This window comes from Zalophus californianus, chromosome 4, assembly GCF_009762305.2.
Source record: "Zalophus californianus isolate mZalCal1 chromosome 4, mZalCal1.pri.v2, whole genome shotgun sequence".
Taxonomy (NCBI): domain Eukaryota; kingdom Metazoa; phylum Chordata; class Mammalia; order Carnivora; family Otariidae; genus Zalophus; species Zalophus californianus.
This window is the reverse complement of record NC_045598.1, coordinates 99,184,833-99,207,716: the sequence shown is the minus strand read 5'-3', so window position 1 is coordinate 99,207,716 and position 22,884 is coordinate 99,184,833. Positions and strand designations below refer to the sequence as shown.

At 36.0% G+C, this 22,884-nt stretch overlaps 1 protein-coding gene across 1 annotated transcript in view; it reads right to left on the bottom strand.

Annotated features, from left to right (window-relative positions):
• The window catches only part of MAN1A2 (mannosidase alpha class 1A member 2), a 198,932-nt gene that overhangs the window by 30,493 nt on the left and 145,555 nt on the right, over nucleotides 1-22,884 (bottom strand). Inside the window, exons 9-12 of the mRNA XM_027599147.2 lie at nucleotides 12,707-12,822; nucleotides 8,935-9,154; nucleotides 3,753-3,925; nucleotides 724-839 (exon numbers count right to left, since the gene is read on the bottom strand). Coding sequence (XP_027454948.1) covers nucleotides 724-839; nucleotides 3,753-3,925; nucleotides 8,935-9,154; nucleotides 12,707-12,822 — 625 coding nt within the window. The remainder of the gene's footprint in view (nucleotides 1-723; nucleotides 840-3,752; nucleotides 3,926-8,934; nucleotides 9,155-12,706; nucleotides 12,823-22,884) is intronic.

The following is a 22,884-nucleotide window of genomic DNA, read 5'->3' as shown; positions in this document are numbered from 1 at the left end:
TTTTTTTGAGCAAATGAAATGACAGCTTATGAAGCCTTCGGTATAGATAAGACAGAAAATATACGAAATTTAAGAGAGGGTATATCAAAAGATACTTACTTTGTAGGTCCTTAGGGAACTGGACACATTTCAGGTCTCCACCTTCTTCCAGGTCAGTTCAGAGAGTTCTCCCTGGAGTTCTGAGTAAGCTCAAATAATAGCTGTCTTTTTTTCCCACTCTTCCCTTTATGTGTATCTTTATAGGAAACCTCACAGGGAGGATGCATGACTATGATCATATTCTCTCTAGTACCTTCAAAACTCCATGATTATTCTGAACTGATTTCATCAGCCAGAGCAGGAAATTCAGGTGTGGGCCCAGGACTGGCATCACCAGTATCAGCTGGGAGTTTGTCAGAAATGCAAATTCTTAGGTTTCACCCTAGACCTACTGAATCAGAAACTCTGCAGGTATGGCCCAGTGATGTATGTTTTCAGGAGTCTTCCAGGGGATTCTAATGCACACCACAGAGCCAAGGACAAAATGAAGGTACTAAACTCTTATTTGACAAAATATCTACCTCATAGTTAAAGTCATTCTTCTTGAGATGCAGCTAAAAATTTAAGACATAAGATACTTGTAATAAAATCTGGTGTAACATACCACATAGTCATAATTCATCATGTAGTGATCATACAGCAAAACCAGCCTACAATAAACAATTTTTAAAGGCATCTACTTACTTTAACGTTTCAGCAAGAAAGAAGCTCTGCTGTACATCATCATGTGTAGGAGTAGAAGAATACACATCCTTCACCCCAGAAAATCCACCACTGACTCGGCAATACTTTTCAATAGCCTATGAAAGAGATCAGACAAAAGAATCAGTTCCACAGAATTTCAAGTTTTGAAGGACAAATTAAGAAGCCACAGTCAAAAGTTCACAAAGATCTATATGAGAATTTGATAGGTTAAGAATAAGATTTACTATCAAATGGAAATATTCTCACACTGGAAAAATTAACTGAGGTATCCTGTTTCCTGTGGAACTCTTCCCTCTCCAAAACTCTAATTTTTAAAAACATCTTACATTTTCCTCACTTAGGAAAGTCAAGTTTGGGCTATTCACACTGAATTAGAGATCTATCTAGCACAATAAAGCCTTATTAATTTTGACAAATGAGGGGAGGTCAGTTTGAATTAAATTTTAAAGGTAATTTTTTCACTTCTAAGGATAAACAATACAAAACATGCTTTAAAAAAGTATTACCTAGGAGCTCTCCATAGTAATAGCAATGAGGTAATATTCACTGCAAACATACTGTATGATAGACATTAAATTACAAGTTAGGTGGTACCACCTGGCAGGAAGTACCCACCCACGTACCTACTACAATAATTACAATATTAAGAGCTAACCATTATGAAGTTTTTGCTACATGCTGAAGGCTCTTCTAAAGGCTTCACATGTATTAACATTTAAATCTCTAACAACCCATGAGGTTGTCTTAATAGGCTCTACTTCAGATTGGAAAACTAAGGCAAAGAGTAATAATTTGCTCCACATTATTAACTACTGTGCTCTACTGCCCAGCTGGGAGATAAATTCTTAATTTAGATATCTTCTTTTATCTCTGAACATCTCTAAATAAAATGCACTGAATCAAAAGGCACCCATTCAAAACCCTGTTTTTAATTCAAAGCAAGCAAATATCCTGCTTAGGCAGGTGTATCACTTCAAAAATAGCCATTCATGAGAAGTTGAATCACACGTGGTTCTTTTCTTTCTCTACCTAACCCTGAGATACTGTCAAATGAAGGTACAGTTATTTAATCATTACTGCCATGGCTTCTTGTTCCTAATCTTGCCACCTTTCTTACTCTTCTGGCCTTCCTCCTCTCTAATGAAAAGCTAATTAACACTGGAAATTTTTATTTAATCAAGCTATTCATTTTTATATAGTTCCATTTTTACTATAGCTGGGTTTTAAAAGTCTTCTTACCAAAGAGTTTGGTACTTTTCTCTATCTAAATTTTTTTTTAAAGATTTAAGAGAGAGAGGAGAGAGGATGTGTGCACGTGTGAGGGGAGGGGCAGACAGAGAGGGAGAGAGAATCTCCAAGCAGACTCCCCACTGAGCGTGGAGCCCAACAAAGGGCTCAATCCCAGGACCCTGAGATCACAACCTGAGCTGAAATCAAGTCGGCTGTTGAACCGACAGACACCCAGGGCCCCCGTCTCTGTATCTAAATATTTTAAACATATTTTAAATTCAGGAGTTTTTAAATGCCATGTTCCGTGTAATGATCATGTGTCTCTACCACCAGAAAACTATCAGAGCAGTTTAAGGATACTGCGAAAGTAGCAGGGAAGCACGAGTAATCTTTAAGCCATTTAGAGTCATTCTCGAAGGCAAGTTTTCATGCAAATATGCTCAAGTCTGGAAGTCTGAAGATGGGAATGGAATAGCTAAAGCTACAGAAGGCATACAAGATACTATTCTTCTGTCTCAGCCTGTCTTCCTTTTACCTTCTTCACACCCAACAGGGAGGCCTGTGATGGACAAGAAAGCAACTTCTATTTAAGATGTGAACCCTCCTTTTTGTCTCCACCCCTGCCTTTCCTCATCATGGCATACTTCTGAAACATGAATTTAAAGTGTAATTATTTCAGTTCATGTTCTTTATACTCTGGTTGCCACTGTGAAACCTTCTTTTTACATAAATTGGTTTACATTCTGCCCTAAAACATAGCTTGCATGCTCTTACCTAAGAAATTTACTAACACTATTTATTTCACCTAGAATGTCATCATTCTATCTAGGTTGCAAGCTTAAGTTAAACAATTGAAATATGAATATTCATCATAATTACTGCTATTTGTCATAATTAGTATATCTCAAAGAATAAAATACTCCCTCACTCCCGGGAATACGCTATACTTTCATGAGAAGACTAATATTTTTCTTCCTCCCTAGTTACTGATAGCCATGGGGTTCTCTGAAAGGCTATTTTAAGAATAAACCACTTGCCTTCTTTACTTACTAACCAGTAAAAATGTCTCATAAATAGATAAGTAAATAAAGTCTTTCAATCTAGAAAAATTTTAACAATTCACTGATTCTTCTTATGATGGTCCACTGAGAAATTACTTGGAACACAAGCTGAAGTGAACAGTGGGTAATCTACCCAGGCTGTGAGTCTGGGCAGTTTTATGATTTCTGTTTTCTAGAGGTTAAGCCTTAATTGGCAAGGAAAGAAACTGTATAATCATACTGAAACCCATAATGCCTTTTAAGTGACTTTTTATGATTCAAAAAGAATAATGAGTGAACACCAGTAGGAAAATAGTTTTAATCAAGAACTAAACTGGATTCTAAGGTTTACTTCTACTGCTAAAGTAACTCAAATTAAGGGGCACCTGGTGGCTCAGTTAGTTGAGCGTCTGCCTTCAGCTCAGGTCATGATCTCAGGGTCCTGGGATGGAGCCCCACAACAGGGACAGGCTCTGTGCTCAGTGGGGGACTCTACGTAAAATTATCCCTCTCCCTCTGCCCCCCCTCCCCTGCTCGTGCTCTCCCTCTCCCTAACAAATAAAATCTTAAAAAAAAAGAAACTTGAAACTTAAATTGAGTAACAGAGGCTTTCCACCAGATAAATGAAAGTAGCACTACAATTACTGAACATGAGGTAACACGGATGAGGGCATATGGCACTATGGGAAGGCTTGATTTAACGCTCTTGCACATAAAATGAAATACTGGCTTATTTACCAGTGCTGCTTCCCAGCCCCACTGCCTATATCTTGGATCGTGAGTGAATCGCCACAGGTACCAATAGGTTTCAATTACTTCTGGACGGAGGATGTAATACTTTTCAGCCTGCCGGACTGCCACAGCCTCTACTGCACCATCAAACTTGAATGATTCAGGACCCAGTTTTAATGCTGTAGCATGACAAAAGAAACAAATGAGCACAATAAACCATTTGTGTTTGTTCACCAGAGCTGCTTTTTCCCCTGAAAGAATGGGGTATAATGTAAAGTTATGTTCATTTTATTTTTATTGCTGTTTTGCAAAATCAGTGACTTTAAAAGATCCACATTTGGTTTTCTTATACGAGCCTTATAAATATTCCTATTATCCTGACATGAAATGTTTCTCATACATAATGTACATCAACATACTGCTAAATCCAACTATACTGACAAGAGTCTAGTAATCCTCTGGCAACAAATGCAAAGCTAGACATAAGCACATTACATATTCTGTTCTGTTCCAAAATAAAATGAGACAGGTAATTGTACTGTGTAGAATTTTTTTTTTTTAAGTCAGGACAATTTTAAAGTCCTTTTAACATAACACACATATGTAAGAAAACATTTTAGAGCTCGGATCTTGAATTAGATTTAGGTGTGGATTATATACTTTTCTTTTCAAGCATCCCATAATATATAAAAAGCAATATATTTTCAAACTTAAACCAGTTTTAAAGATAAACTCTTTTCTCCTATAGCCTCTGTATATATAGCAAGGAAGATTCAAATTGTCAATCACCAAGAATTTCATTAGTATTGCCCATTTATCAGTTGGAATAAAATAGGGCCATTACACATATATTTCAACGCTACATACTATTTTTTGAATGACATGATTTTCGTTCAAGGCTAGAGTACAGCACTACATCAAAGTATTTTTTATTACCTCTTTCTAATCACACCGAGCACCCTAACTCCGGTCAATATAAAGTCATCTTCCACTGGGATGATGGACTCACACACAAGTACCACTCTCAGCTGCCATTTTTCTTTCCTTTTACGGGTAGTTTCAAGGTCTCTCACCTCTTTCAAAAAATGCTAGACATTTTTATATTTTCTCAGAAAAGAAAAGGTAAAACAAGAACTATAATGCTGTTAGGCCACAAACAGAATCATGCCATAGTTGCTGGAATGACATGGGTTGCTGTGGCCAAATTTCAGCACTACAAGGGAGACACTGTAAGCTCTAACTAATCCCATACAAACGTGAAAATCGGGGCTTTCTCACCAACCCATCACCCCCAAGAAAAAACACAAAACCAAAAACATTGTAAATAGTTCTACTGAAAGCAAAATATGTGAGAAGAGTTGACTGATAAGTCTTAGAGAACTAAAGCAGAACTCAAGCAGGAGATTTTCAACCTGAGGGTCATGAACTCTGTGATAGGCTCTGGAAGAAGACAGTGTTCTGTCAAGAAGCCTCTGAAATTGTATGCATAACTTTGTGCGCACATAGAGCTTTTACCAGCTCTTCAATGGGATTGGAGGTTAGGATTAACCAACAACTCATCAATATTTTTTGTTAGAGAACTTCTTTCCAGTTTACTGACAAGGTCAGTATATGATCAAATATGATTTGGCATTTAATAAATGCTTTTAAAATGATAAAAGTCAAACATCATTAAGAACTGAGATGATGGCAATGCAATAAAAACATAGAGGAAGTCATTTTATCTGAATTTCTTATGTTTTTCCTTTCTCAAAGAATGAGTGCTAAGAGGTGATCATATGGAGTTTTCAAATGTTAATCTCAAGGCTAACTTTAAATTAGACAATAATTTCTGTAATGATATTATCGCCTGAGTTGGAAGTAGAAATTGGCTGCATGGAACTAGTATTTTAAACTTCTCACTAAAAAGTATATCTCCCTTATTGGCCATTCATAACTTCACAAATAAAACATACCAGAAAGAGAATGTATCTGCTTTGTGAGGAGTTGGTAAATAAAAATGTATAAGCCTAAATTATATACCAATTCCATCCATTAGGCTGGTCAAATCACTGGTTTGTTTCTGAGGGCATTATTTCTTAGGTGCTCCTTTGTTTAAGAATCGTAAAAAATAATTTTCTAACAATCTATCTTGCACTTAATTTCTATTTTCTATCTTAAATTTCCCGTTTACATTTTGTACTTCATTTCTAAAAGGAAACTAAGCCAGCAAGTAAAAACTGAGTTGAAACCATAAATAATTTAGTGCCTAAGTAAAAAGGTAAGAGACATGCACAAAGAAAAAAAAAAAAAATCAAATAAAATATCAAATGTGACAAAGGTCAATAGTAAGATGGTGAAAGATACATTTTAAGAAGGCATAGATTAGTTCGCAAGTCATAAGGAGTCCTCCAGATAGAATCTGTAGAGATGGGAAAAATAAGCATCTCAGGTCAACAAAAGATAAAAAAGCATGAGGAATATTCTGGGACAGACTATTTGACTACAGTTTCAGTAGGCTAACAGTAAGGGAAGAACTTAAACTATTTCCCTCCTATTAACTTCCTTTTAAGGAAAAAAAGAGTTAGGTCCAAAACTTCATGTCCAATGGATCTTTTGTCCACTATGTTATATGTATCTAAACATTAAAATTTCCCCCAAAATATAATAGCACATGATCTAGGGAAGACCTTAGCCAACTTCAATAAGAAGTAAATTAAATTAAATAACAGTCATTATTTTATTCATGTTCAGTAGGGTTTGTTTTTTTTTTTTTTTTTAAATCTAGAAACCCAGAAAAAAAAAAAAAAGAACAGTTCTATATTTTGGTAGTCTAAGATCTTGTTTGGCACCAATTCTGCCTTATACCTCAAAATAAACTAAAACAACATATCAACCTAGCTTCCCATGTAGATACAATAATGTCTGAAACTACACTAAATTACTACTCAGTTTCATGAACAGATTCAGCCATGTTTCCTACAAACCTAGCTAAATTATTTAGCAGTGGCCCATGCTCATCAATAAGGTGAAATATAGGAGGATTACCAAATTTTGCATTAATGTTAATTCTAATTCCAACAACAAATGAAAATGAAATTCCAAAGTCCTTATCATATGAATTTAGCTGGAATAATTGCTAAAAAGTGAATGGATATTTTTAAACAAGCCGGCCAAAAACTTATAGCACAGCTATACCAAAACACAGGAGATATAATAACCAAGTGGGAAAGAAGCAACACTAGGATTGTACCTTTTAATTAAAGGATCTAAGTTGAGATTAAATATGTAAAAATAGTGAAAGACTGACACAAACCAAACAATAATCTTTTGGGGTATACCATGGCAAAGAGTGTCCCAGGCTCAGAGCTGCCCTGTGAGAGTGACCATCAGAACCAGCATGACTGCAACAACCACAGGCTGGACTGCTTAAAATTTCACTTATACTCATAACAACATACTGAGGAAGATAGGGTAGGTATTATTGTTCCAGTTTTTTGCAGATGGAGCACCTAAGAATTAGGCAAGTTAAATGAGGAGTTGGCTAAGGTTCAGAGATAATAAATAGTGGAACGTGGGATTTTTGAATCCTAGGCACATTTCCTTTCTACAGTATCACAGTACTTCATATCAGCATTTGCAAGGTCTCTATGAAATGTGACAGTCAGGGAATCCTCTCATAACGCTGGTATTCTATGAATTTCTCAAAGGTAGGGGATAGCTCTTATTCACACTTTCATCTGTAAGCATCCAGCATAAGGCTTGACACATCATTGGTGTTCATGTTTAATGGAGTGAATAATTAATGATAATAACAATAGTATATCATATTTTTAACATGTCTGCTGTATAAAATCCTACTATTATACGTCTATTATTTCATTTGTGGTCAAAATCTGCATAACAAGTCTTATTATCATGGGTCCTAGTACACACACTGAATATCCATTCTGGTCCTCAATGTTTTACTAATTTTAGCTGTATTTTAAATATATATTTGATACTCTATATAGTCAATATAATATAATTTAGCTTCCATTTATAATTAGATCACCAACTTTATATGTACTACATACCAACACTAAACCACTCTACCTTCTGCTTCAATGTCCTTTTGACTTAGTTGTATTTTGTCAAGAAATGGAATCCTTAACTGAGGGAACTGAAAGGTCAATTTCATCATAAGTTCAATTCCTTATTATATAAAAATAACCTGACGGATTTATGAACTAAGATGAGCTAGGATAAATTTTAAGCCACTCATATCTGTGTCATGATACCTGACGGCAAAATAATCCTAAAATGGAAATTCAGTTACTTCATAAAAGCAATAATTCAACTTCTGAAATCACAAACAGAAATTCCTAGTTTTTAGTCTTTCTGGGAACTCTTTTTCCATTATTTCACATAGAAACACTTTTTTAAAACCAGAAAAAATTCTTGGAAGGTCTACTTTAGTATTTCTCAATCCTTTTTCAGGCTTTTTAAAAAAACCTGATTGCCTTTTCTCTCCAGGAAATTTTAATAAATATACACTGTTTATCTATGACTGCATATCTATCTAGTCTTTATATATTTAAAAAAAAAAAGTTTTTCTTTTTTCCCACTCCCAAGGACAATCTTTTTCACCATTGAGAACCATCTCATTTTCCAGGTAAGGACACTGAAGCCCAGAAAAATTACGTATTTGACTAAAAAAACTCTTTTTAGTCTTGGGCACAATCAACCCAAAAATTATTGGTGAACTGACCAATACATTCAATACACATTCAATATAACTATTATATTTTGGTCATTCTTATTTTCACAAGAAGATATGCAAGGCAAGTAACCTCAATCAGCCAATTTTGTGTTCTTTTAAAAAGTAACTACTTTTACAGAAGCCACTGAAATGAATAGCTAAAATGGATTCTTACTATATTAAAATAAATAATGGCATCCCATACATCCTCAAATGCCCCGCCTCTCGTCATTAAAACAATTTCTTCAAAATCTTTATTAATAAAATCAGTAGAATTCAGAATAATTTTAAAAAATGATGCAGGAACACATTTCCAGAATTAAAATTCAGGTTCTTAAGAAAATGATTTACTGTATTAGAATAGCCTATTTTAAAGTGAAAAATGCCTATATATTTTCCAATTCCTGGATATATTTTTAACTTAGAGGTTATGTTAGACTAAGTAGTTAGTGTTACTAATACTCTTACCAGTTCTGTCATATGACTCATGACATGTACGTGCAATTTCTGCCCCTAGCTCTAAATAATGACCAGCTTTATCCATTCTGGAACCATCTGCTCCTAGTGCAAACATTCCCCCAGCAAAACAGGCCAAATGCCCCATCTTCTTTTCCAAGTGCCCGTTTTTCCATTCTCCAATAAAGGTGAGACCTCCTCGGGACTTCTTAATAAGATGTTTCTCTATAGCCTGTAAAAAAGAGTAGATATTCAAAATTGTAGAAGCAAAGTGTTAGTGTTCAAACTTACTACATCTTTCTAGCGGTCATAAAACCTTGGTAATAAGATATTCTAGAAATCAGTTACTTTCCCAAACTGGAATAGTTAATTTATCATAAGTTTTAGAGATCAAACAAGTCGCATAAAATCTTGAATGAATACCTCATCACTACTATGACAAAGACAGGTGGGAGAGGGAAGACTGACCTAAAGTAAAGACATACCTGTATTACAGGTTTTTTCTTCTGGAGCTAAATGGAATTCATAAGAATCAGTCAATTGAGATCATGATGACAAGTTATAACCCAAAAGGCTCTACCAATTTATTTTCTATTTCACAAACTAAAACTGAAGAGGAAGAGTATCTAGGTTAATCAGAAAAATGATTTTGGTAATTAGTTAAAATGGTTTCTCCTTTTCCATGTATCTATACCTCTTGTCAAAGTACTTTAAAAAGGCACCATTAGGTGAGACATCGTGTATGTTATAAAGCTTACAAAACTAGTTAGAAGGGGCGCCTGGGTGGCTCAGTCGTTAAGCGTCTGCCTTCGGCTCAGGTCATGGTCCCAGGGTCCTGGGATCAAGCCCCACATTGGCCTCCCCGCTCTGCGGTAAGCCTGCTTACCTCTCTCCCACTCCCCCTGCTTGTGTTCCCTCTCTCGCTGTGTCTCTCTGTCAAATAAATAAATAAAAATCTTAAAAAAAAAAAAAAAAAACTAGTTAGAAGTTCAAACTTAACTCCTCAGCCCCATACTTTGCAAACTTAGGCATCTGTTTCGGGTGCTGTGCCATGGCTATGAGAGGCCATGTGATAAACACAGTTATCTTCCCAGAAGGCCAATTTTACCCAAAAGACGTGGGGATGGCAAGAGAAATATTTTATATTAAACTTGAATGTAACACAAAGTAGAGTCCAACGAGTACATTTAACTTTAAAAATGAGATTTTTAAGAGCTTTGTTCCTTTGGACTATGTTCTCAGACTTTGCTTATAAATTCTCTGCCTTTCGAGATAATTCTATGGAAAAGCATAAGAAATTGCATTAATTCAGTTCTCTTTGGTGAAAAGGATTATATATGATTAGAGACTTATAGTTTTCTGACAATAAAGAAGAATAAGAACTAACCCACATTTTTGGGTGTTGTTCTCTGACAAGTTTGGAAACAATCAGTTTTGGAAAAATTTATTGTGTATTTCTTATAATGATAACATCTGTTTTGCAGAATTATAAGGACTATGCCTCATTCGTCACCTTATACTCCCTAAGGCTTCTAAGTGTAGCATGCAGTCAATAAATGTTGTGTTTTTTTTAAAGATTTTATTTATTTATTAGAGAGAGAGACAGCGAGAAAGGGAACACAAGCAGGGGGAGTGGGAGAGGGAGAAGCAGGCCCCCCGCGGAGCAGGGAGCCTGATGCGGGGCTCGATCCCAGGACCCCGGGACCATGACCTGAGCTGAAGGCAGACGTTTAACGACTGAGCTACCCAGGTGCCCCCAGTCAATAAACATTCAAGAAGTCATTTTGTAAATAAATGGTAGATACTTGTATTTTGGCTGTCAGGGGAATAAGGAGTGGGTGATAGGTAAAATAAGGGACTACCACTGATTTATATGTTTCGATTGTTGTTTTAACCACAGTATGCTGAAGCACAAATGAAAAGATTAGTTTTAGGGGCACCTGGGTGGCTCAGGCGTTGGGATTCAGCCTTTGGCTCGGGTCATGATCCCAGGGTCCTGGGATCAAGCCCCATGTCGGGCTCCTTGCTCAGCGGGAAGCCTGCTTCTCCCTCTCCCACTCCCCCTGCTGTGTTCCCTCTCTCGCTGTCTCTGTGAAATAAATAAATAAAATCTTTACCAAAAAAAGAAAAGATTAGTTTTTCGAATGCAAGGGCAATGGTTTTCATCTTTGTGGGCCTCATGGCATCTGGCATGTTTTCCACATATAAGGCACACAAGAGATGCCTACTCAAGAAACATTTATTGAATGTCTACAATGAACTAAGCACTATGTGCCACGTATCAGTTTAACACTTGTGCATTCTGTAAATGACTGTAGGGAATTAGTTCCCCCAAAAGTAAGGCTATAAAAAGGATAATAAGATCCTTGCTTTAATTTAAAAACACAACAGTAACTATAACTCTGAATACCAATCATCAACTACCGTCAGAATGGTATTGCCATATAGAAAATCATACAAAATCAACAAAGCCTATTGTGTTTCTTTGAAAATCCCAAACAACTTTGATGAAGAAAAATGGAGAGAAAACAAAACTTAAGAATATCAAGAACAAGAGAGGAGGGTGGGAGGATGGGCAAAACGGGCGAAGGAGAGTTGGATACAGGCTTCTAGTCATGGAATGAGTAAGTCACAGGGATAAACACAGTATAGTCAATGGTACTGCAATAGCATTATATTGTGACAGATGCTGGCTACACCTGGAGTGAGCATAGTAGTAAAGACTTGTTGAATCACTATGTTGTACAATGCAACATTATGTGTCAGTTATACTTCAATAAAAATAAAATTTAAAAAATATATATCTAATTTTAAAAACTGATTTTTTAAAAAGATTATGTTTATTTATTTGAGAGAGAGAGGTGGAGGGGAGGGGCAGAGGGAGAGGGAGAGAGAATCTTAAGCAAGCTGCACACCCAGTGCTGAGCCCAACAGGGGGCTTGATCTCATGTCCCTGAGATCATGACCTGAGCCAAAATCAAGAGTCAAACGCTTAAATGACTGAGCCACCCAGGCGCCAATACAACTTTAAAAACCGATTAAAATCACTAAAGGGCTATGGGTTTGTACTGGATCAGAAAACAAATAGCTTAGTAAGTGGGTAACACACCTTACTATTTCACAGTTTTTGCTTGGAAATATCACATGTAAGTGCTTCCAAGATTGAAACCTGTTCCAATTTTAAACTGTCACAACACTGTGGTAAGAGGTTATATAAATATGAAGCGATAACAGTAAAGTGGTTAAAAGCACAGCACCTGGAGCCAGACTGTTCAGTTCCAGGCTCCATCACTTACTAGCTATTACGAGCTTGAGCAAGTTACTTAACTTCTTTGTGCCATAAGGTTCTCAAATGTAAAATGGTAGTAAAGATGAGATGATTTATGTGTAAAAAGGGTTACAACAGCACCTGGCGTGTGGAAAATACTAGATAAGTGTTTTGCCCGTATTATTTATCCATAAGGCTCTCCATGTGTAGGTTCAACGTCAGTTGAAAGAAGAAATGTTTATGAAAATGTCTGTGAAGTCAGAAGTTTTTCTAGTCTGTGTAGATAATAACTAAAAGTAAATAAAATAAATTTTCATACATAAATATATATTTACTCTTCAGCAATTTCTTTAAAATGCCACAATAAAGGAAAACAATACAAGATTTTTAGATTAAAATACCAAAATTCTACAGTGAGGGCACAGAACCAAATGCACATAGGTGTTCACTGGTCACTAAGAAACACACTGTATATTCATAGAATGTTAAGCAGGTAAATGTTCTGACAAGAATTACCTCAATAGCATCATCATACATTTTTCTCGCCTCATGGTCTGTTTTATCTGACATCAACCATGCTTTTAGTAGGTATTCATAAAAACTGTCTCCCAGCCCGCCAACTGATGTATGGTCTGTAAAATGAAAGAAAAAGGAAAGAATGGAGGTGGACGAAAGAGAAGACAGAAGACAATGAAATAATCTTTTTCAAGTATAATGACTATTACTGGTCAACAATTTAAAAATTATATTGACAGCCTTACTTGCAGCATACTTCAAATTTACTCTAGTAAAAATATGCCCTCATTACTTCCCTCTACATGTGTAGAGGGAACTTTCCAGAAACCCCTTTCTGCTGGATGGGGTATTTAACATACGTAGGAGTCTTTTTCTTCGGCCACATAGTTTGTATAGTGTCACACAACCAAACTTTTCCAGAAGTGAAAACAATTATCATTCATATATTAACGACTTTAACTATACAAGCTGTAAGATTAAACATGAGATACACCTGAATCTGATGTTAACTAAAAAGAGCCCATTTTTCTCTAGGATGGTTAGTGGTGATTTCTGTGCCACAGACAGGAAAGTAAAATAAATCTAAAAGGCCTTTGTAGTAACACTTTGTATAATATACTAAGCTACTGAAGGAATACACTTGATTGCTATTTATATAGCTTTTACTTCATATGTTTGCCCCATGTGTATTCTTATTCTACCCCATCTATACTTTTAATCCTATCCAAGGCAACAGCGTAACTCCCAAGGCAACCCCATTCTTCTATCCCTTTCCATAAGCCCCACCCTACATTTTTAATCTTTGCTTAAGAACGCACATCCTCCCCACACAAAAAAGAAAAACAGCACACTTTTATGACCTGTCAATCATTCACAGAGCACTAGCACTGGTCTCCTACTTTAGTGAGGAAACGATGGACCGCTGGGTAGTTTATGGAACAACTGGCTATCTGGGGGGAAATGCATATTAATATTTGTATCTTTAGCTGACAAAAATAAATTTGTGGTGGATTAGTGATTTAAAAGTAAAACACAAAACTATAAGTATTCCAAAAGAAAACATAAGAAGATGTCTGCTCTTCCTAAGCAGATGATCTTCTTAGGCAAAACACAGAATGAAGGAGTCACAATGGAAAAGACTTATAGCATCATATGGTACAATCTACTGTAAATGAATTTGTAAGACCAGAAACTGAATAGGATATTTACATCATTTATAATAGAAATAAAGATCAATACCCTATACAAAGAACTCTGATAACTAAATAAGGAAAACTGCTTTAGAGCACACACAAGTAATTTAAAAAAAGAAACACAAATTGATAATTAACATAAGAAAGGAAGATCAACTCTATTAGTGACCAGAGAAAAGCAAATTAAAACAATGAGGTTCCATTTTTGTCTATTTAATTGGCAAACATTTTTAAAATCTGATAGCATCCAATGTAGACAAAGTTATGGTTCATAGGTGGTGGGAATGGAGGGCAATTTTGTAGTAGCTATCAAAATTTAACTAGGTTTTCTACTTCTGGAATTATTCTGTAACAAATACACAAGTATAGATGTAGAAGAAAAAAGGTCATCAGTGCACTGTATCCATTAATAAAAATGTAAGATAACCTCAAAGGTCTAGGGATGTAGCTACATAAATTACAGTATAAAGAGACTATAAGAGAACACACAATCATTAAAGAGGATCAGGTGAATCTGTGATCTGATACTGGAAGATATCTATTATATGCTGTTAAACAGGGGGGAGGGTAAGTTTCAGAATAATATAGTTTGATACTACTAAAAATTTGTATGTTTAAAGAATATTATTGTATACATAGGAAAGGTTTAAAAAGACAACTGTGCACAGTGACTACCTCTACAAGAGTAGCCTATGTAACTTGTGTGATTAAATCATCTTCTGTTATAGAAAGTAATAAATGGGGGAAAGTGCCACCGTTCACTTTAAACAACATGTCTGCTACTACTTTAGTAATTCGCTTGTACCTTCAATAGCCTGCATCTCAAATGCTCTTATTTGTCACTTTTTTCCTTTAGTCATAAGTATACATTTCAATGAATTTTTACATATATATATACACCCACAAAATAAAAATATAGAGCATTTCCAGCATTCCAAGGTCTCCCTCATGTGGCCCTCACAATCAATACCCAACTTCCAAAGATAACCGTTTTTTTGACCTCTATCACTAAATGATTTGTCAAAGTCACATAAAATAGCCATTCGTATAAAATGGCAATATACTTTCAAGAATGATTTGGTAGCTTAATGATCTCCTTTGTTTTCCATCTAAATATCTAGAAGGATATTGCCTTATGTAGGCTTCTCTGAGTCTCTAACATTTAAAGTGCTTGGGTATTAGAGAAGACAGAGGAACAAAAGACAGAGTTTTCTCTCAGACTGCCAAGAAGATCACCAATTTCTAAAGTTCACATAGAATAACCATTTGTATAAAATGGCAGTATACTTTCAAGAATGATTTGGTAGCTTAATGATCTCCTTTGTTTTCCATCTAAATATCTAGACAGATATATGCCTTATGTAGGCTTCTCTGAGTCTCCAACATTTAAAGTGCTTGGGTATTAGAGAAGACAGAGGAACAAAAGAGTTTTCTCTCAGACTGCACAAGAAGATCACAATTAAATTTCTAACAGCTTTCAATACTCGCCATACTTACATTTAAGAATTTTATAATGATGGTAATATATGATGATAGGTTTAAAGGATAAGTTACACTTAGATGCTAAATTCCAACAGATTTATATATTTTATAGTTACTGGAAATCATAAAAGATAACACATATTTGTAAAATATTAAAACAATATGGAACTGAGTAGACAGAGAAAGTCCCTCATATTTAGGGACAGAGATTACATACAGGACAGAGAAATGTTGAGGGATGCCTTTTGGGTACATTATTTGCTAATGAACCAGAAGACAGTAATTCACTTAAATTTATCCAATTCCTATTGTTTATGAACTCTGCATTTTGTGATTTTGTGAACTGATTTTACATCAGTTACCCTTTTGTAACGTTCTTTTACTATATTCTAGGTTGCACCTTTCTCAGTTCTACTCACACACTCCCAGCTACAGTGCATTACATGAATTTGTTTAAGCAAATTTGTTTAAATAATCCTGTCCATTATGATCTCCCACTTACCTCCATCCAAATCTCTTTACCATCTTGAGTTAATTGCTTTCTACATTTTTCTGTACTTGCATTTTACTGTGATCTCAAGGAGAATGGCTGGCCACAGTGGCGAAGTTATAGTTCAATCTTCCACCATAAGCAGAAGTCCTAATAAAACTTTCTCAATCTGAGTTCTCTCTGGATAACTCTACAATTTGTTAATGCTATATATGTATGACTTCTCATTCCCGTCTCCTAATCTGCTCTCATTGTTGTCCTGTCATGAATAAAAATCAAAGCAGATGGGAACTTAGGGCATCTTGGTTTAGTCCAATATTTCTGGATGGTAAGTTTGTAACCACTATGTAATTCAGGATGATTTTAGGTGGTACACAGAATAACTTTTTTAAAAATTGTCAGTCATGGGGCGCTTGGGTGGCTCAGTTGGTTAAGTGTCCAATTCTTGCTTTCAGCTCAGGCCATGATCTCAGGATTGTGAGACTAAGCCCAACATCTGGCTCTGCACTGGGTGTGGAGCCTGCTGAAGACTCTCCCACTCCCTCTGCCCTTCCCCCTCTTCCCTCTCTCTCTCAAAAAAAAAAAAAAAGTCGTTGTCATAGTTACATAATGACTATTGTCAAGATGATCTTTTAACTTCATGCAAGATCCTGCCCCTGCCCTGGAGCACAGACCAACAAGAAAGGATGAAATAATTATTTAACAGGTTATTTCACACTTGAAAACAAAATAAAAATTGTAGTAAATAAGAAATACAAAGAAACTCAACGTTAAAAGCAGGAGTTTCTATTTCTTGAAAATAAATAAAGACATCTAGAAGTTTACTTCCCCCAACATGATAGGATTCAAAGCACTCACTCATGGTTGGACTCTGGGTATGAAATTAGTTTCTAATATCCTTGGGAGAGCTGACATTCCAGTATAAAAAAGACCAAGTTCTGAACTGATGAGCCAGTACAGGCATTAATAAAACTGCCAGGAATGGAGTAGTAAATAGTGAGAGTGGAAAGAAAAACACACATCATGGAGCTCTCACTCAAACTGAGCTTGCAAATGAAAACTCCAATGCACATAAGGAAAACTTGTCATAAAAGAATTCAACTATGCAAATAGAAGAATGTACTATACCATGAAAAAGCAAATAATGCAGCTACGTTTTGAAAACAAGTTCAATATTTTAAAAGTGTACTAAGAGAAAAAAACGTATAAAGCCAAAACTGATCAATTTGCACTGAAAAATTAGCAAACATAGATTTTAAAAATACAACTATTTGAAAATTGACAGATCAGGAAAAAAAATTAGACAATGAATCTGATAACAGTCTTGTTTAATATGCTGAGAAGTTTGAGTTGCCTTAAAGGAAAGCAGACTCTGCTAAACTATGAGCAACTTGACCAGAGACACTCACTGGCTTGTTTCTTTATATACCCTACAATGCTTTGCACAATTCTTAGTTCTAGTTAAGAGTGCTCAATAAGCATTTATTAAATGAATGGCTATTTTCCCATTTTCAAGTATGAATAGCATTTCACAATTATAATAACTTGTCTTTTAAGGTATTTTTTCTTTTTTGCGGGGGAGCCTGGGTGGCACAGTCAGTTAAGTGTCCAACTCTCGGTTTTGGTTCAGGTCATGATCTCAGGGGTCACAAGATTAAGCCACATGTCAGGCTCTGTGCTCAGCAGAGTCTGCTTGAGATTCTCTCTCCCTCTCCCCCTCTGCCCCTCACACTCATGCACGTATTTGCTCTCTAAATAAATAAATAAATGAATGAATGAATGAATGAATCTTTTTTTTTAAAGGGGTATTTTTTCTTTTTTAAGATGAATTGGATCACTTTTTTTAAAAAAAATGATTCCACTTTCACAATCTCTCTTTTTCAGTTTAGGGAAACAAGTAATTATGGGATAAATAGTAATACCTAACACCTAGTATTTACAAGTTCAATAAAAAAATGTTTATAGAATCAATTCATTAACTACCTTATTCATTCTTCCAAGTTTTAATAAAATTTATGTGTATATATTTTTCAACTTTCCTAATTCCCCCAATACTAGGATGTCTGTAATTGTAGTATATTCAATTGCTTACATGAAATATCCACTGAAATATAATTTTAAAAACCTTATAAAACTTCATTCATCTGAATTATCAGAAATATAGACAAAAGTCTTGATATTAAGGTTTTCCTTAATATTTAATTTTCTTATAGCTCAGCTCCAGATATAATATTTCAACTATTCAGGGGACTGTAGTAAGAAAGCATTTTCTTTTTTTTATTATTATTATGTTCAGTTAGCCAGCATATAATACATCTTAAGTTTTTGTTGTAGTGTTCAACGATTCATTAGTTGCATATAACACCCGGTGCTCATTACCACACATGCCCTCCTTAATACCCATCACCCGGTTACCCCATCCTCCCACCCCCTCCCTTCTGTAACCCTCAGTTTGTTTCCCAGAGTCCAGAGTCTCTCATGTGCATCTACATGGATGGAACTGGAGGGTATTATGCTAAGTGAAATAAGTCAAGCAGAGAGAGACAATTACCATATGGTTTCACTCATATGTGGAACATAAGGCATAGAGCAGAAGACCACAGGGGAAGGGAGGGAAAACTGAATGGGAAGAAATCAGAAAGGGAGACAAACTAAGAATGTATTTTCTAAAAATAACCAAATACCTAATTCCGTTCCTCTTTTCTCTTAAAAGAATTTGAATTTACTCCTGCTTCTTTCTCTTCACCTACTTGCTCCTTATTCCCCTACATTCTGGCTTTGGCCTACAGCAGACAGCCAAACCAAAACGGCACTCTATAAGCGAACAGTCATTTCTCAGTCCCAATACATCAAGTAAACTGTACGTGCAAGAGAAGATGATTAGACCATACAAAGAGCATTGTGGAGGGTGAGGCAGTAAGGGTGATACTTAACTGAGGGAGAGAACTGAAGGCCCAAATTAACCAAAGGGAAGAAGAAAGGAAGGAACAGATTTTGGAGTTACTAAGAAGGTAAAAACAACAGGACAGGAATCTGGCCAAATTGTCAAGTTTCTGGCACAGGCCAGACTATGTAAAGTATGGAGGAAATAAGGAATCACAATGGGGAATAAATTTTAAAGAAGAGATAATAAGCTCAACTTTGTACCTACTGAGTTTAAGATACCTACAAATAGGGGCTGCCTGGGTGGCTCAGTCGTTAAGCGTCTGCCTTCGGCTCAGGTCATGATCCCAGGGTCCTGGGATCAAGCCCCATGTCGGGCTCCCTGCTTCTCTCTCTCCCACTCCCCCTGCTTGTGTTCCCTCTCCTGCTGTCTCTCTCTCTCTCTCTGTCAAATAAATAAGTAAAAATCTTAAAAAAAAAAAAAAAAGATACCTACAAATAACCAGGAAACAAATATCCTGTACGTGGGGAGGGGAGATAGAAGTTCAAAGCCCAAGCAAAATCAGTAATGAAATACTGATTTACATCAGGGGTGGGAGTGGAGGGGCAACTTTTCCTATAAAGGGCCAGATAACATGCAGCCTTTGTTGCATGCCCCTCTGTTTTGTTGTTGTTGATGATGATTGTTTAAACCCTTCGAAAATGTAAAAAAAAAAAAATTTTATCTGGTAGGCCATATAAACACAGGCCAGAGGCTAGCCTAGTTTGCCAGTTGCTGATTCATATTTCACAGATATATAGGACACAGTTCGTCCAGTAAAAAGAGATGAGGTCTGTGAGGCAAAAAAGGAAAGGATAAGAAGAATTCCTAGGAATATGCACATTTAAGAAGCTAGGTGAAGAAGAATATGAAACAAATTCCCATCCCTTTAAAGTGGATTGGCCTTGTACTTGCTTTGTCTAACTGAACGTGGTAAAAAGTAACATCGTGCCAGTTTCAAGTCTAACCCTCAAAAGGACTTAATTGTGCTCCACTTCTTTTTATGGGACCTTGTTACTGCCATGGAAATAAGCATGGTATACAGCCTGATAAATGGTGAGAGACCATAGGGAGTAGGGCTGAATATCCCCAAGTGGGGCCATGATAGATTAGCCAGCCTCCAGACAACCTGCCAGCTCACTGGGACACATGAATAAGTCCAGACAAGACCAGCAGAACCTCTCAGCCAACCTGTAGACTTTGAAGAAATAATACATTCTTTTAAGTCACTAAATTTTAGAGTGGTTATACAGAAATAGCTAACTTATACGTTGTCCTTTTTGGACTGGTCTATAGGACAGTCGCTGGGCCACATAAAAAATTACTTTTAGTGGAGTGGTAGAAAGCAGAGCCCAGAATGCAATGCATCAAAAGAAATGAACAGAAGGCAAACAAGAAAAACCAACACACATAAACATTTCTTCAAAAGGCTTTATCCTGATAGGAAGAAGAAAGGTGGAATGTCTGCTAGAAGGGGCTATGGCAATGAAGAAGAGTAGAGGAAATAGAGAGAAGGGCTCACTGGCAATGAGAAAGGAACCAGGAGGTTTAACACATGGTGTAATCACAATGAGAATACTAAAAAAGAAAGAGTTCAGGAGATGAAAGAGGACAGAATACAGAACGTAGGTCAAAGGAAAAATACTGGCCAGGATCTTCTGAGACTGGAAAAATAGAAATAAAGCCCAGTGACCCAGTAAATGAGCTTACAGGTAAAGAGATCTCCTGCATAAGCATCTTCATTTTCACTTTGACTTACGAAGCAAGGTTGTCTACATAGAAGTGAGGTAAAGGGGTATGGTGACCAACTTTTTAAAAACTACCAAAGAGGCATTCTGTGAATAATAATTTTTAAAAACTAGAAGCACAGAATGGGACATACAAGGAGCAACAGTGAGAAAAAGAAATTAACACTTTGAACCACAAGTTTATGATGAATTAGGCAATGGAGCAATAAAAGTATGCTAGAGTTCTCATCTTGCTCAGAGGGAAGATCCAGTAATGATTAAGTCTAAATGTCATTAGAAAAATATAAATAATCAGGGCGTTAAGTTAAAATTCAAGGGCAATTGTTAAGAAAAATGAAAATATATATTAATTTTGAAACAGGGAAAGAAAAAGAAAATGAAACAAAAGACATAAGGCAGGATGGGGAGGCTATTTTAAGAATGCGTAACAGGGAGAAAAAAAAAACAAGATAAAAGAAACTGACTTAGAAAAAGACTTGTGTTTTGGACCAGAATGAAGTAACAGTTTACCCTGTAACCTAAAATAGCCAAAAACACTAGACAATATACAAGAAATGATGGTTTTCATGACACTGAGCATCAGGCAGTAAAGGACAGTGAACTGTCAGATATGGGAAATAAACAAGGGGAATCCTGTGACTGCCCCCAGACGACTACCTCAAGAAAGTTTCCAGGCAAAGGCATAGGGAGGAGAAAATAAGGCACAGTCCAGAAAGTCCAAGGCAGCTAGGGTTCACAGACAGGGTACCAGAGAAAAGAGACCTGCACAGAAAGAGAAACCAGATATCTGTATAGGGTTCCCTTGAGCATCCAGTAGAGTACTGAGCAGCACACACGTGTGAGCAAACTACCTGAGATTGGGAAAAGAACCACATGAAAAGATGGGAGGGGACACTGCCTGGGCCTCACAAAGACCCTACTGGTAATAATGCCTCTTCCCATGAACCAGACAAGAAAAATCCATACTTCATGGGCCATTAGAGTATGCAGAAGATAATTAGCCCTAGACTGAAAAATGTACCAGATCCCCCTAACAAATCATAAAATCAAGACAGGAAAAGGTCTAACAGTTTCCAAGTTACTTAACTGTATCCCTGAAAAAAACTCAAGAAGATTTCTAGGGAAAGAAAAATATCCGGCACTCAAACAAGATAAAAATGACAATGTCTAACATCTAATCCAAGATTACCAGGCATGCAAAGAGGCAGGAATGAAAACTCTCACAATGAGGAAAATAAGGAACCAGTCCAAACTGACCCAGAATTGACACAAATGGTAGAATGACCAGAGAAGAATATTACAAGTTACTATAACTGTGTTTATCTATGTGCAAATAGGTAAGCAGAGACAAGGAAGATATAAAAAGATCCAAACTGAACTTCCAAAGATGAAAACTACTGTGTTAGAAACAAACAAATACAGTGGAAGGGATTAAGAGCAGATGAGACAATAAAGAAGAAAAGATTAGTAAACTTGAAGGCACTGCAATAGAAATTATTCAAGATGAAACACAGAGGGGGTAAAAAACAGAAATAAAAAAGTATCGGTGAACTAAGTGGCCTAATACATTTAGGATAACTGGAATGTCTGAAGGACAGGCATGACTGAAAAATTACCTGAAGAGATAAGAGCTAAAAATATCTCCAAATCTGATAATAACTAAAAACCCACATGAAAATGAAAACACAACATAGCAGAATTTGTGGGATACAGTACATAAGCGGAAATTAACAACATGAAACGTATCAATGACTTCAGCTTCCACCTTAGAAGCCAGAAAAAGAAAAAAAAAAAAATTAAACACAAGGTAGGTAGATAAAGCATATATAATAAATGTTAGGGCAAAAATCAATGAAACAGAATCTACAGATATTAAAAGGACAATAAGGAATATTATGAACAACTTTATGCCAATAAATTAGAAAAACTAGATGAAATGGACAAACTCTCTGCAAGACCAAAATTACCAAACTCTCTCAAGAAGAAACAGATAATCTGAACAACCTTCTATCTGTCAAAGAAATTGAAATTATATTTAAAAAACTTCCCCAAAGAAAACTCCAGGCCCAGATGGTTATGTTGGCAAATTCTATCAAACATTTAAGGAAGAAACATTATCAATTCTGCACGAACTTTTATAAAAAAAAAAACTGAGGAAGAGGGAATACTTCACAACCCATTCTGAGGCCAGCATTATAATAATACCAAAACCAGAGAAAGACATAAAAAGAAAGCTACAGAGCAGTATTTCTCATTTAACAAATCAATTACAAGAAAATACTGAAAGGCTAATACATATCATGAATAAATATGACTTATTCTAGAAATGCAGAGCAGGTTTA